Source organism: Poecilia latipinna, unplaced genomic scaffold (genome assembly GCF_001443285.1).
Source record: "Poecilia latipinna isolate Pla-1442-1.1 unplaced genomic scaffold, P_latipinna-1.0 Scaffold3022, whole genome shotgun sequence".
In the NCBI taxonomy this organism is placed as follows: Eukaryota; Metazoa; Chordata; class Actinopteri; order Cyprinodontiformes; family Poeciliidae; genus Poecilia; species Poecilia latipinna.
In genome coordinates this window covers 8,927-22,621 of record NW_015115638.1, presented here as the reverse complement: position 1 = coordinate 22,621, position 13,695 = coordinate 8,927, and the positions used below count along the sequence as shown (strand labels likewise).

At 34.6% G+C, this 13,695-nt stretch overlaps 1 protein-coding gene across 1 annotated transcript; it reads right to left on the bottom strand.

Annotated features, from left to right (window-relative positions):
• Positions 1-701: 701 nt before the first annotated feature.
• LOC106939902 (Fc receptor-like protein 5) lies at positions 702-11,950 on the bottom strand. Its single transcript, XM_015022479.1, has 12 exons — positions 11,695-11,950; positions 10,198-10,461; positions 9,065-9,346; positions 7,942-8,199; positions 6,793-7,074; positions 5,502-5,759; positions 4,081-4,389; positions 3,273-3,539; positions 1,571-1,819; positions 1,252-1,368; positions 1,104-1,119; positions 702-1,013 (listed from the first exon to the last, which is right to left on the bottom strand). The coding sequence occupies exons 1-12, from the start codon at positions 11,936-11,938 to the stop codon at positions 848-850; spliced, it is 2,712 nt and encodes a 903-aa protein (XP_014877965.1). The 5' UTR covers positions 11,939-11,950; the 3' UTR covers positions 702-847.
• Between the last annotated feature and the right edge of the window lie 1,745 nt (positions 11,951-13,695).

Here is a 13,695-nt window from a genome sequence, read left to right as displayed (position 1 = left end):
TCTCTGAATGTTTAACAGCGTCTAATAATTAATGTTTTTATTCATCTCTAAACCTGATGGCTGATTTTATTTCCAACACTCTGACTGCCTGCTGACTTCTTTAGTTTTCTGTAATCAGTTGTGAGGATTTATCTTCCCAAAATGACTTTTTACCTCATATTTCTGTCATGTTGAACATGAAACAAGTACAAATGTTACAGTAAGAATCCAGAATATGTCATGATTATTATTCAATAATATGAATGACTCATTAGGTTACTATATTGGAAATATATTTTTCTTCCTAATGTTGGATCAAGTTAAAAAAAAAACTCTAAAACTTTTTTTTTTTTTTTTTTTTTTTTTTTAAAAAAAAAAAAAAAAAATGAACTGGAAAACAAACAAGCCTGGGTTTACTGTAAAAAGGGAAANTTATGATGTAAAGCACTTTGAAATGCCTTGCTGCTGAAATGTGCTATACAAATAAAATTTGATTTGATTTTGATTTGAGATGAGCCAATGCTATCTCATAGTACAGCATAGCGCTATGCTTTTTATGCTATCATAGCATAGCACTGGCTATGCTATCTCATAGCACCGGCTACGAGATAGCATAATGCTATGAGATAGGAAAGTGCTATGCTATCTCATAGCATAGCATAGTCAGTGCTAAGAAGATAGTATAGCCAGTGCTATGCTATCTCCTTGTGATATTGCTAACTCACAGCATATCATGATGATGCTCTTATGTGCAAAGTGCATTTCACATAACATCTGTTGCTCCCACTATAGCCACATAATCATCTTGAGCTAATGAACAATCATTCTGTCTAAATCAGCATTAAAACAACAATAGTTTGCGTTTTGGTCAAAAGCAGGTCAGAGCCAACACAGAGAGGAACTGATTGTGTTCATCTATCGTTGTTAGTAAAAACACATGAATTAAACTCTGACCATGAGAAAGAGATCTATATTCATGACCTTCAGGCTGGTTTGTGGTGGAGCTCTGGCCTCTGACCTCTGAGCCCTTTGACCTGAAAACAGAATAAATACATTATATTTGCATCTTAAATATACAATAATGATTTATAATGGGAAGAAAGAAAGAGATGCTATCTACTTACCTGATGCAGCACAAACCTGATAAAAATAAACATATTTTGATTATTCAATCATCTTTCTGCTAGGTTGTATAGAGAATGAATGTCCATATCTGAATAATTTAAGTGATTATGAACAATCTGATCCAGTGTGAGGAGAAAAATGTGTCACCTTTTGACTGATTGCAGCGCCACAACAAGAGCAGCAGAATAATAAGGAGGATTCCAACAACAGGTCCAATGATGAACATTACAGGAAATGAAGAGCTGACTGGACTGGTTATAGCTACTGGAAATGAGAAACATTAGCAAGGAAAAATGTGTTTGATCTGCAGATTATATGACATGTCCTGTTTGAAGAAAAAGTGACTTTAGGCTAAAATACTGACAAATATCAGCAACAAAAACATCCTTAGTGTTCATTTTGTTCTTCTTTAACATTTTAACAGTTTTAATGAATAAAATGAATCAAACATTTTCCTCCTCCTCACCTCTAACAGACATCCAGCTCCTTGGTGAATCTTTTCCTGAATGTTGACATTTGTAGAAACCTTCATCTGACTTTGACACTGCAGAGATATTCAGCTCCTCTCTGCTGTCATTATGGGGGAGTTTATCATTATGATAGAAAAACACGTTGGAGAGAAGTTGATCTTTATTTCTGCATCTCAGAGTAACAGGATCTCCTTCAGTCACAGGATGAACAGGACTCAGCAGGATAATCATATCATAATAATCATCTGTAAAACAATCAGAGAAAATTCAGTTCAAGAACTTCTCTAATCTGTGTCAAAAGTGCTAAGTGTTGTCATTTTTTGTGCACTATTATTTTACATGATCTGAATGATCAAATAAAATAGTTTTAATTGATAATTATCTGATCATTTATCAGATTAAAAAATGTGCTAAATTCTTCTAATAGTTGTTCTGCAGCAAGTCATTGGAAGAAAGGTTTAGGAGCAGTCCAGCCTGACTCACTTTCAGTCTGATAGAGGATATGTGAAGAGAGCTAAATATTATGCTTATGGTAACTTGAGGTCATCCCCAAAGATAAATAATCAAAACACAAGTGGAAACATGCAAAATGCCGGGCTGCCATTAAAACGTACTTATTTGTTTTTTATGTAATGCCAAAAATATTTCTATGCTAAATTTTGTGAAGGGTCTAAACATGTTAGATTTTTTTTCTAAACAAAGACAATACTATTTCCTATCCATATATATATATATATATAATTTCTACCAGAGTTAAAAATTATTTTTAACTCAGTTGTATTTCTAAGTTAGTTTTATGTCTGCTTTCATTGGTCAGAATCACAATCTTATAAAGAATTGTCAAACAAAAAGTGGTTATTACTGTTACTTGTAATAATTGTAATATATAATTCAATGAACTGTCTACACACATGTCAAATGAATGAAAATCCATGCAAAGAAATTTCATTAATTTGTTGATGGATTATGGAATATGTATGAATGAAGTAATTTCTTAACTTTTACTACAAATTATCATCCATCTTCTTCTGATCTTTGATAAATCAGTTTCTCTGTTTGATCTTACCACATCCCCTAGCCTGTGTTCACCTGAGATTGAAAGGTAAACTTCAGTCAGATCTGCTTCTTTAAGTCCAGAAAATCGGTTAAACATTACATGGGTCTGTTGTTCACTGCACAGGGTTTTAAACAAATAATTTAAAAGGATGTAATTGCAGAATATGGATAAAGCCTCACTAAATCACAATTTAAGGTAATTTTGGAGAAATAGTTTGTACCTTACAGAAGAAAACTGTACAATCATAAATGCATATCATAAAAACAAATGTATCCTGGAATTATGTCTTTAGGCCAAAAATGTTTGTACTGTTTTAAGTGATTTAATCTGGTGAGTTGATTTTAGCTGCAGACAATTTACATCATGGATGATCAATTTTACATTTTACTCTGAACAGCTTTTAAATAGAGATTAAAAATAAAAATACAAACGGACAAACAAAAAAGAACAAACAAAAGAAAAAAAACCCAGATACCTAAAGAGAAGAAAAATGGCACAAAATCTACCCAATGAATTATCTTTGTGATTTAACCTCAGTCTGTTCAATACAGCAGAAAAAGTCAAAAATCTTCCATGAAGTCTGTGGTATATTTACACTATGATGTTTAGAGAAAGACAAAAGATAATAAACCAAATCTTACTCTGTGCAGTGATGTTGACAGCATTGCTGAACTCTCCTGATCCAGACTCACACCAGTAAACTCCACTATCAAACCAGTGTGATTTAATGGTACATGTAGATCCAGTCATTGTCCCCCAGATGGAGCAGTATGACAAGTAGCCTCTTTCTGTAAACCTCTTCACTCTCCACTCAGTAGAGTTTCCCTCACAGCTCAGAGACAGAGGGTCATAGTAAAAGTGTTGAACTCTGTCAGGATTCACTGAGAGAGAAGCTGCTGGACGAGGATCTGGAAACAAGACAGGATTTCATCTGAGACCAGAAACATCTTTAAAATGGTTCATTACAAATGGTTTGTTTCTAGTTATAAAGGTCACAGCAAACAATTCAGCAAGTTGATCAAACTTTTATTTCAGCTTCAAAACTTTCTAAATATTTCAGGGCTTCTCAAAGGAAATAAACTACCAATGAGGAAATAATTATTTTTTTTTTTTTACAAATATACATTGGATTTTTTTTTTCAAATGTTTAACAGCTTTTCCTGATCAATGTTTTAATTGAGCCCTATAGCTGTTGATTTAATCTCCAACCTGCTGATTTCTTTAGGATTTCTTTAAACAATTGTGTGGATTTGTCAAAAGATCGACACAACATAACTTTTTACCATATATTTATTTCAGGTTACACATGAAACAAATGCAAATATTACAGTAAGAATCCAGGGTAACGTATGTTTATTATCCAATAATATGAATGATCCATCAGTGAACTATGTAGAAAATATGTATTTTTTTGTTTTGATAAGAGTAAAGAGACGAATATGAACTGACCTGCAGACCAGATAAACTTTGGTTCACTGTAATAAGTGTAAAACTCTGGTTCTCCTCTTCCTGCTCTGCACACAAATCCTGCTGTGAGAGTCGGTCCATTAATGATGAAGGAGTTCTGCTCAGAACCATTGGTGCTGCCAGGAAGCAGCTCAGAGGTGTAGGAGCTGCTGGATGGACCAGGAACAGCTTTATACCAGAAGAACCTCCATCCTGCTGGTTGATGCTCCAAACCCTCACAGCTCAGAGTCACTGAGGCTCCAGGATTCAGCCATGATGGAGACACAGAGAGGACAGGCTGAGGTTTGGGTGCTGGAGAGAGATTAGAAACTGGGTCAAACTTTTGTCCTGATCATCTCTCATCTTTTCATTTTAAATATTTTTAAGGATTATTATTCTATCTCATGTATTTCAATTAAAGTACAAAAAATAACAGATTCCCTTTGGTTTGCTATGTCAAAACTTTGTTTTATTTCAATCAATTTTATCTAGAAAGCACCTTCATGATGGAGGCAGCTCGCTGGAATCACATAATAAATGGTATTTCTGTCCTGGGTTTGAACTATTCAGGGTCACATTCTGCAGGTGCAAAATCCAGAGTTGTGAAGTAAACTGAAACTGGTGGGATCCTCCCTTTTGCTCCAATCTCTGTAAGAGGCCTGGTGGATATTAAAACCGATGTACCTTCATCTTTTCTTCACTTCCTTGGACTAGTCAAGAGACTCATTGCTATATTCTTTGCTTAATTTCTTAATAAAATAATAATCAAAATTAATTTTGATATGTTCTTGATTGACTCAGTGTTTCACCTTATGTAAGATTTATTTATTTCCTTAACAGGTTGAAAAACTTAAGTTAGATATAGTATTTTATTTGTTTTTTTATTATTATTATTATTTTAAACAGTTTAATTTCATGTTTTATTCTTAAATTTTGAGTTTAATTTCAGCTCCCAAGTCACATTTATTGATTTAAGCTCTTAAACTTTTTTTTTATTTTGATCAAAGTTTCTCTGGATTTTCTGAAGTTCTTCAGATTTTCATTGGTCTCTTCCTGCTTTCATATGAATAAAACTCACTAACAAAGACGACCTGAAAATCTCAATCTATAAAAAAAAATACAATTTAATAAAAAATGGGTTTAAAGCTTTTATATGCCTAACAGTTATATGTAATATCTGATAGGGCATAAGCATGATAAACTATCAATGCACTATTAAAGGTTTACATTTACATTGTAGCAAATTTAACCCATTTATGGATGAAAAATGTTTTCTGATGTTTTTCTGCTGTTCTGTTACTTTGCTTCAAATTTCAATTGAAATATTTTTTAAGTGCCAAACAAGAAGGTTTTAAAATTGTCAGAAGAAAAATTCTGTCTTAGTGAAACAAAATGAAATATAATAAATTATTACTTCAACTTACACACAGCTATGTTAACAACATTACTCCATGGTGTCCAGGAAAACCCTTCTCTTTTTCCTCTACAGCTGTATTCTCCACTGAGGGACTCAGTAGCTGAGTTGATCCTGTATTCACTGGATGATGGAGAGTTTCTATTGGTTGGTCTCCATTCATACGTCCACTGAGTTCCTCCCTGGATCTCACATCTCAGAGTGACTTTCTCTCCTCTGTAGATCTGAGACCAGTTGGGTTGAAGAACCAAACTGGGTTTATTGGGATCTATAGGAAAAATATATAGTTAGGCATTTACCAGAACAACCAAGAATATTTAACGTAACACTTATAGTGAGTAAAATCACTTTCTTAAGTTAGAGGAAACATTTCTTTAACTTTAGTGAGTGAATTTGATCAAAACTATCCAGGAGCTCTTTTAAAATCTGTTTGTTTTAGTTAGTAAAACCCTTTAAAATATTACAGTGAAGTCAGACTCTCTGCCAGCAGCTGAGAAAGAAATTAAGGATTGGTTTCAAACTCTTGTGCAAAAATACCCATTTTGATCAAATTTAAATATGTTGAAATGATCAGGGTAAATATGAATTTAATTCAGAAATTAAATGATAGAGTAAAGCAGCTGCTTTATTGTTGTTGGATATTTTTAATACTGCTTGGTTGTTTGTGGGTTTTATTATTAGTTATTAATGATCTAATAACTATTATTTCTTCATTCATATGTCCTCTCAGTTACTTCCTGGTTTTTTACACCAGACTGTCTTTACTTCCAGAGACCAGCTGGTTTTCAGGATCAGTCAGTTTAGAAACTGTTCACACACAAAAACATCAAGTTAGAAAATTAAAAGAAACAAAGTGAAGCTGAACACAAATAATAATGCAGGTTTTTGCCTGTCCAGCAAAAGCAGGCTTGATTTGTTATAGAGAATATATTTTCTTCAAGTGAATATGTAAACAATAACAGTAGAATGACATTAAACAAAAAATGATATATGAAAAAAATAAAAACAGAATGTCTTTGGGTTCAGTTTTAAACTTAATAAATCTATTTTACATCAGGGGGTCAGCTCAGGTTTTTAGTAATATTGGATTATTGTGTCTGTTTCAACAGGATCAGATTCAAATAAGTCAAGAATCAAAACTGTAAATGTTTCTGTCTTCTGGAGAAGTTACACTGACAAAAGTTATTATCACATTCACACAATAAAAAACTTGACATGATCACAGATTAATCTATTTAGAATTATATCCAGGTTTTAGATATTATTTGTTGTCATGGTGATGACCTGATAACTAAACTCACCAGTTATCTGAATGGTGACCTTGTAGCTGGTTCCTGATTCAGAAACTGGGTCTCCTCTTCCTCCTCTTCCTCCTCTGCAGCTGTACTCTCCTCCCACTGAGACTCTGATGGTTCCATCTGGTTCTGTGTTTCTGGAGGATCCATCTGCAGGATATTGTTGTCCATTTCTGAACCAGTCAAACTCCCAGCCCGTAGATCCGTCAACAGAGCAGGTCAGTGTAACACTGCCCCCTGCTGGTATGACTGTTTCCATTGCTCTCAGTGTGGCTGTGGGTTTATAATCTGTTGAGTTTGAAAAATGAGAACAATAACTAAATCATCAGAATATTAATTATTTCAGGAAGCATTTTGTTATAGCAAAAAGAAAAAAAAATCTGTTAAAATCTAACACCACATAATTTGTCAAACTAAGGAAAAACATGAACTCTGTCATGTTTCTTATAAGCTGTAGAAAGATTAATTATTGTTTGTGAAATTCCAAACCTGCTCTATAATTTAAAATCAGGTGCAGGAAGATTATTTCATCAGCAGATCAAACTAAAAGAGTCACAAACTGACCAACGTGTAATTTACCAACAGCTTGGTTCTAGATTGTTTAAAACAAATTAAACATGTCTGAGTCAAACATGTGCTGTATAACATGACTAAAATGTTATTTATGTGTATCAATATGAGACAATGATCCAGTCAGGAAAGAAGTCTGAGCAAAATCAGATGTAATTCTCAGTAGAGCTTCACCTAAATGATGGTTCACACTTAAACCTTTAAGTATTCAGCTCCAAGGCAGAATATTGTATCTTGTTACATTAGTTAATATCTTCAAAAATATTTTACTAAAAAAAGACATTCTGTTTGCTGAATGATGTTAAACTCTCCATCTCTCTCTGTGTAAAAACTCAGTTCATCTTTATTGTCTCCTGTTTAGGTTCATGTATGCAAGGAAAATATTCCTTTGTTTTTTCCTCTACATTTCTCACAAAAGTCACTCATTAAATATTTGTTGATTCTTTCTGTTTCCCTGAGGAGAAACTGGAGCTTTTAGTATGAGACTGCTTGATCAGAAATATTTCCTGTTGTTTAATTCAGTTCCTGCAAAAAGGAAAGTAAATACAAAAATGTTCAGTTTGAGTTGAGGTCAGTCTGACTCACGTTTCACAGTCAGTCTGACAGAATCACTCCACTCTGTTTGATCGTAGTCTCCGATTCCTCTACAGCTGTATTCTCCACTGTCAGCATCAGTAGCTGAGTTGATCCTGTATTCACTGGATGATGGAGAGTTTCTATTGGTTGTTCTCCATTCATACGTCCACTGAGTTCCTCCCTGGATCTCACATCTCAGAGTGACTTTCTCTCCTCTGTAGATCTGAGACCAGTTGGGTTCCAGGATCAAACCGGGTTTATTGGAAACTAAAAACAGAAACGTCTGATCAAGAATTTACAATTTCAGTTCACAGAATTTATCACTTGTGTTTAGCAAAGCCACTGCCAAAGGTCAGAGGAAACTTTTCTGTAACCTTGTTGAATAATTTTGATCAATGTTTCTCTCACAGAATAATCAGTAACAGGTCATTTTTAAATTATTAATAACTTGCTATAAAATATAGACGTGTCCAAAAGCAGCTGCTGCTTTTGTGATAATTTATTGAAGTTATTTTAATGTTGCTTGATTACTTGTGATGGTAAATTATTATTAACTAATTTATTATAAGTAGTTAAGAAGTGTATCAACAGCACTGATGATGCTTTATTCAGTAAATTGTGGATAATAATCTAACTCATTTTTTTCTCCACTGAATGTCAATTTCATTTGTTATAAAAGGGAATATTACTTGATTCAGCTGAGTAAAACAGGAAATTAACTGAAAATGTAAACATTTTAATACATTTATAAATGCTTTAAAATTAATCCTAAAATATATTTTAAATATAAAATAAAATATATATAGAACAATGACCTGGTCAGGAACCAGGATTTTAAACTTAATATATTTCACAGCAGGATGTGAATCTTAATGTCTGAGATCAGTTTAGGCTGTTAGTGATATATTATTGTGGCTGTTTAAATAATTCAAAGAGAGAAAATATTAATATTTCTGTCTTTTGCAGTTAATGTGATAAATGATCAATTTCACACACAAAAAGTTTGATATAATCAGAGATTAATTTATTCTTTATCTGTTGTTGATGACAAATGTTTCCTGAAAAAAGTTGAGGATAAAGTTCAGGATGTAAAAATAATCTGTTATGATGATGACTTGATAACTAAACTCACCAGTTCTCCAAATTGTGACCTTGTTGCTGGTTTCTGAGTAATAAACTGGGCCTCCTCTTCCTCCTCTTCCTCCTCTGCAGCTGTACTTTCCTCCCTCTGAGACTCTGATGGTTCCATCTGGTTCTGTGTTTCTGGAGGATCCATCTGCAGGATATTGTTGTCCATTTCTGAACCAGTCAAACTTCCAGCCAGTAGATCCGTCCACATGGCAGGTCAGTGTAACACTGCCCCCTGCTGGTATGACTGTTTCCATTGCTCTCAGTGTGGCTGTGGGTTTATAATCTGTTGAGTTTGAAAAATGAGAACAATAACTAAATCATCAGAATATTAATTATTTCAGGAAGCATTTTGTTATAGCAAAAAGAAAAAAGAATCTATGTTAAAATCTAACACCACATAATTTGTCAAACTAAGGAAAAACATGAACTCTGTCATGTTTCTTATAAGCTGTACAAACATTAATTATTGTTTGTGAAATTTCAAACCTGCTCTATAATTTAAAATCAGGTGCAGGAAGATTATTTCATCAGCAGATCAAACTAAAAGAGTCACAAACTGACCAACGTGTAATTTACCAACAGCTTGGTTCTAGATTGTTTAAAACAAATTAAACATGTCTGAGTCAAACATGTGCTGTATAACATGACTAAAATGTTATTTATGTGTACCGATATGAGACAATGATCCAGTCAGGAAAGAAGTCTGAGCAAAATCAGATGTAATTCTCAGTAGAGCTTCACCTAAATGATGGTTCACACTTAAACCTTTAAGTATTCAGCTCCAAGGCAGAATATTGTATCTTGTTACATTGGTTAATATCTTCAAAAATATTCTACTAAAAAAAGACATTCTGTTTGCTGAATGATGTTAAACTCTCCATCTCTCTCTGTATCAACACAGTTCATCCTTACTGCCTTCAGTTGGAAAATATTTCTTTGTTTTTCCCCCTACATTTCTCACAGAAGTCACCCATTAGCCATTTATCATTTATTTTTGTTCTCCCAAGGAGAAACTGGAGTTTTTAATGAGAGACTCCTTAATCAGGAACATTTCCTGTTGTTTAATTCAGTTCCTAGAAAAAGGAAAGTAAATACAAAAAATGTTCAGTTTGAGTTGAGGTCAGTCTGACTCACGTTTCACAGTCAGTCTGACAGAATCACTCCACTCTGTTAACTTGTAGTCTCTGAATCCTCTACAGCTGTATTCTCCACTGTCAAACTCAGTAGCTGTGATGGTCTTGTGTTCACTGGATGTTATAGTTTTCCCATTGGTTGTTCTCCATTCATACGTCCACTGAGTTCCTCCATCATCCTGCATCTCACATGTCAGAGTGACTTTCTCTCCTCTGTAGATCTGAGACCAGTTGGGTTCCAGGATCAAACTGGGTTTTCTGGAAACTAAGGAAAGAAATATCTGATCAAGAATTTTCCACTACAGTTCACAGAATTTCTCAGATGCATTGAGCAAACCTGCTGTCTAAGATCAGAGGAAACTTTTCTGTAACCTTGGTGATTTTGATCAATATTTCTCTCGAGCTGTCCAGGAGCTCTTGTGTTTGTTTTAGTTAGTAAAATCCTTTAAAATATTAAAAAGAAATCGGTCTCTCTGGTAGAAAGAAATTGAGGATTGGTTTCAAACTCTTGAATAAACACAATGATCAGTAACAGATTGTTTATTTAATTATTAATAACATACAGACTAAAATACAGATATGTTCAAATGATCAAGGCAAATGTGTTTTTACTCCAAAAATAAATTATTTTGCTGCTGATTTTATGTTGATTTGTTCCTTGGTTGTTTATTGTAGTTGGTTAGAGTTTTTAATAAATAACATAAATATAGTTAATGTAATGATATAGCATTATCTGAAGTTATATTAGAATAACATCGCTCCACTGAAATAAGAGAAAAGCTCGATCTTCTTCTACTGTATTCTTTCCTGTCAGCTATAATGATCCTGTATAGCTGATGTTGGAGAACGATCTAACTTATTATTTTTAATTCATTCATTATCTCAGTACCTTCCTGGTTTTTACACTTCAAATTGTTTCTACTTTCAGAGTCCAGCTGGTTTTCAGGATCACTGTCAGATTAGAAACTGTTCACATACAGAAACATCAAGTTAGAAAACTAATGGAAGCAAAGCCAAGCTGAACATATGTAATATTACAAAGGACTTTAGACATTCACTATTTTTGTATGTTAATTTAATTTGGAATAAAGGGAATAATTTTTCTTCAAGTGTTTGAAAATGAAAACAGCATGAATGTATTAAAATTAAACATAACAAATGTTTAAAATGAAAAAAAGAGAAGAAAATGTCTTTGCTTCAAAGTTTTTAATCTAAATAAATATATTTTACTTCACGAAGTTTATTTAGATTGTTAGTAATATTAGATTATTGTGCCCGTTTCAACAGAATCAGTTTTAAATAAGTCAAGGCTTGAAACTGCTCATGCCTCTGTTTCCTGGAGAAGCTGCAACGTGATTAATGATCAAATTCACACAATAAAAATCTTGATATGATCACAGATGAACCTATTTAGAATTATATCTGTTGTTGATGAAAAATGACCAATTTTGGGATTTAAAATAATCTGTTATGGTGATGACCTGATAACTAAACTCACCAGTTCTCCAAATTGTGACCTTGTTGCTGGTTTCTGAGTAATAAACTGGGCCTCCTCTTCCTCCTCTGCAGCTGTACTCTCCTCCCTCTGAGACTCTGATGGTTCCATCTGGTTCTGTGTTTCCAGAGGATCCATCTGCAGGATATTGTTGTCCATTTCTGAACCAGTCAAACTTCCAGCCAGTAGATCCGTCAACAGAGCAGGTCAGTGTAACACTGCCCCCTGCTGGTATGAGTCTGCCCATTACTGTCAGTGTGGCTGTGGGTTTATCAACTGTTGAGTTTGAAATTGAGAACAATACATAAATCCTCACTATACAGATTATTTCAGGAAGCTACATTAAAATTGAACAATACTTAATTTTTCAAACTAAGGAGGAACATAAACTCTGCCTGAACCTACTAATGCAGAGCTTATGTTAATCATGGTGAGCCCAACATATTTTATTAGAGTTTATTAATCTATTCTTTCAGTTTGGACCAGCTTTTCAACTGTTTATTTTTCTGTTTTTTTTATTTTCTCTTTATTGGAGTTGCTAAGCCTTGCTTTCATTGTATCTTTCAACTTAATGAAAGTTCCTCAAACTCAGAGACTTTCTCACTAACCGCCCTCAGGTGGTGAAAATAGGAAACAGAACATCATCCACCCTGGTCCTCAATACAGGCACTCCACAGGGCTGTGTGCTTAGTCCGGTTCTTTTTACTCTGTTTACCCACGACTGTGTAGCCATCCACTCATCTAACAAGGGATGGCTGTACCTCATACAGGAGGTCCAGCAGGACTGTGGACTCACCTATGATTCAAGGGGAGGTGGTGGAGTGCTTGGACAACATCAAATTCCTGGGCATCCACATCACCTCAGACCTGATCTGGTCACTGAACACCTCTTTTCTGACAAGGAAGGCCCAGCAAAGACTCTTTTTCCTCAGGAAACTGAAAAGGGCTGGACTCCCGACTCAGTTGCTCAAGAACGTCTTCAGAAACATGATTAAGAGCATGACTGTGTGGTACGGCAGCTGCACAGTCCAGGACACAAAGGACATGGCCAGGGTGGTGAAAACAGCCCAGTGGGTTGTGGGGAGTCAGGTCCCAGACCTGGTCCTTAAATATACCGGCAGACTGCAAAGGAAGGCCAGTTGTATTACCAGTAATCTCACCANTTCTAATTTTGGAAAAAATTAAAAAAAAAACCCTAAAATTTTTTTTTTTTTTTTTTTTTTTTTTTTGAGAGCAAATAAATAAACTGACCTGCAGACCAGACCAGCCTTGGTTCACTGTAATAAGTGTAAATGTTTGATTCTCCTCTTCCTGCTCTGCACCTGTATCTCGCTGTGTGAGTTGGTCCATTAATGATGAAGGAGTTCTGCTCAGTCCCACTGGTGCTGCCAGGAAGCAGCTCAGAGTTGAAGGATGATGTCTGGTCCCACTTGGATGGATCAGGAACAGCTTTATACCAGAAGAACCTCCATCCTGCTGGTTGATGCTCCAAACCCTCACAGCTCAGAGTCACTGAGGCTCCAGGATTCAGCCATGATGGAGACACAGAGAGGACAGGCTGAGGTTTGGGTGCTGGAGAGAGATTAGAAACTGGGTCAAACATTTGTCCTGATCATCTCTCATCTTTTCATTTTAAATATTTGTAAGGATTATTATTCTATCTCATGTATTTCAATTAAAGTACAAAAAATAACAGATTCCCTTTGGTTTGCTATGTCAAAACTTTGTTTTATTTCAATCAATTTTATCTAGAAAGCACCTTCATGATGGAGGCAGCTCGCTGGAATCACATAATAAATGGTATTTCTGTCCTGGGTTTGAACTATTCAGGGTCACATTCTGCAGGTGCAAAATCCAGAGTTGTGAAGTAAACTGAAACTGGTGGGATCCTCCCTTTTGCTCCAATCTCTGTAAGAGGCCTGGTGGATATTAAAACCGATGTACCTTCATCTTTTCTTCACTTCCTTGGACTCAATCAAGAACGAATCAAAATGCATTTTGATT

What these genes read in the sequence shown, in the direction of transcription:
- LOC106939902 (XM_015022479.1), bottom strand. Translation starts at nt 11,938, where the DNA reads ATGGGCAGACTCATACCAGCAGGGGGCAGTGTTACACTGACCTGCTCT. An exon ending in TGTCAGACTGACTGTGAAAC is followed by an intron (nt 9,347 to 10,197) that starts GTGAGTCAGACT and finishes CAAACTCAACAG; the next exon opens with ATTATAAACCCACAGCCACA. An exon ending in TGTCAGACTGACTGTGAAAC is followed by an intron (nt 7,075 to 7,941) that starts GTGAGTCAGACT and finishes CAAACTCAACAG; the next exon opens with ATTATAAACCCACAGCCACA.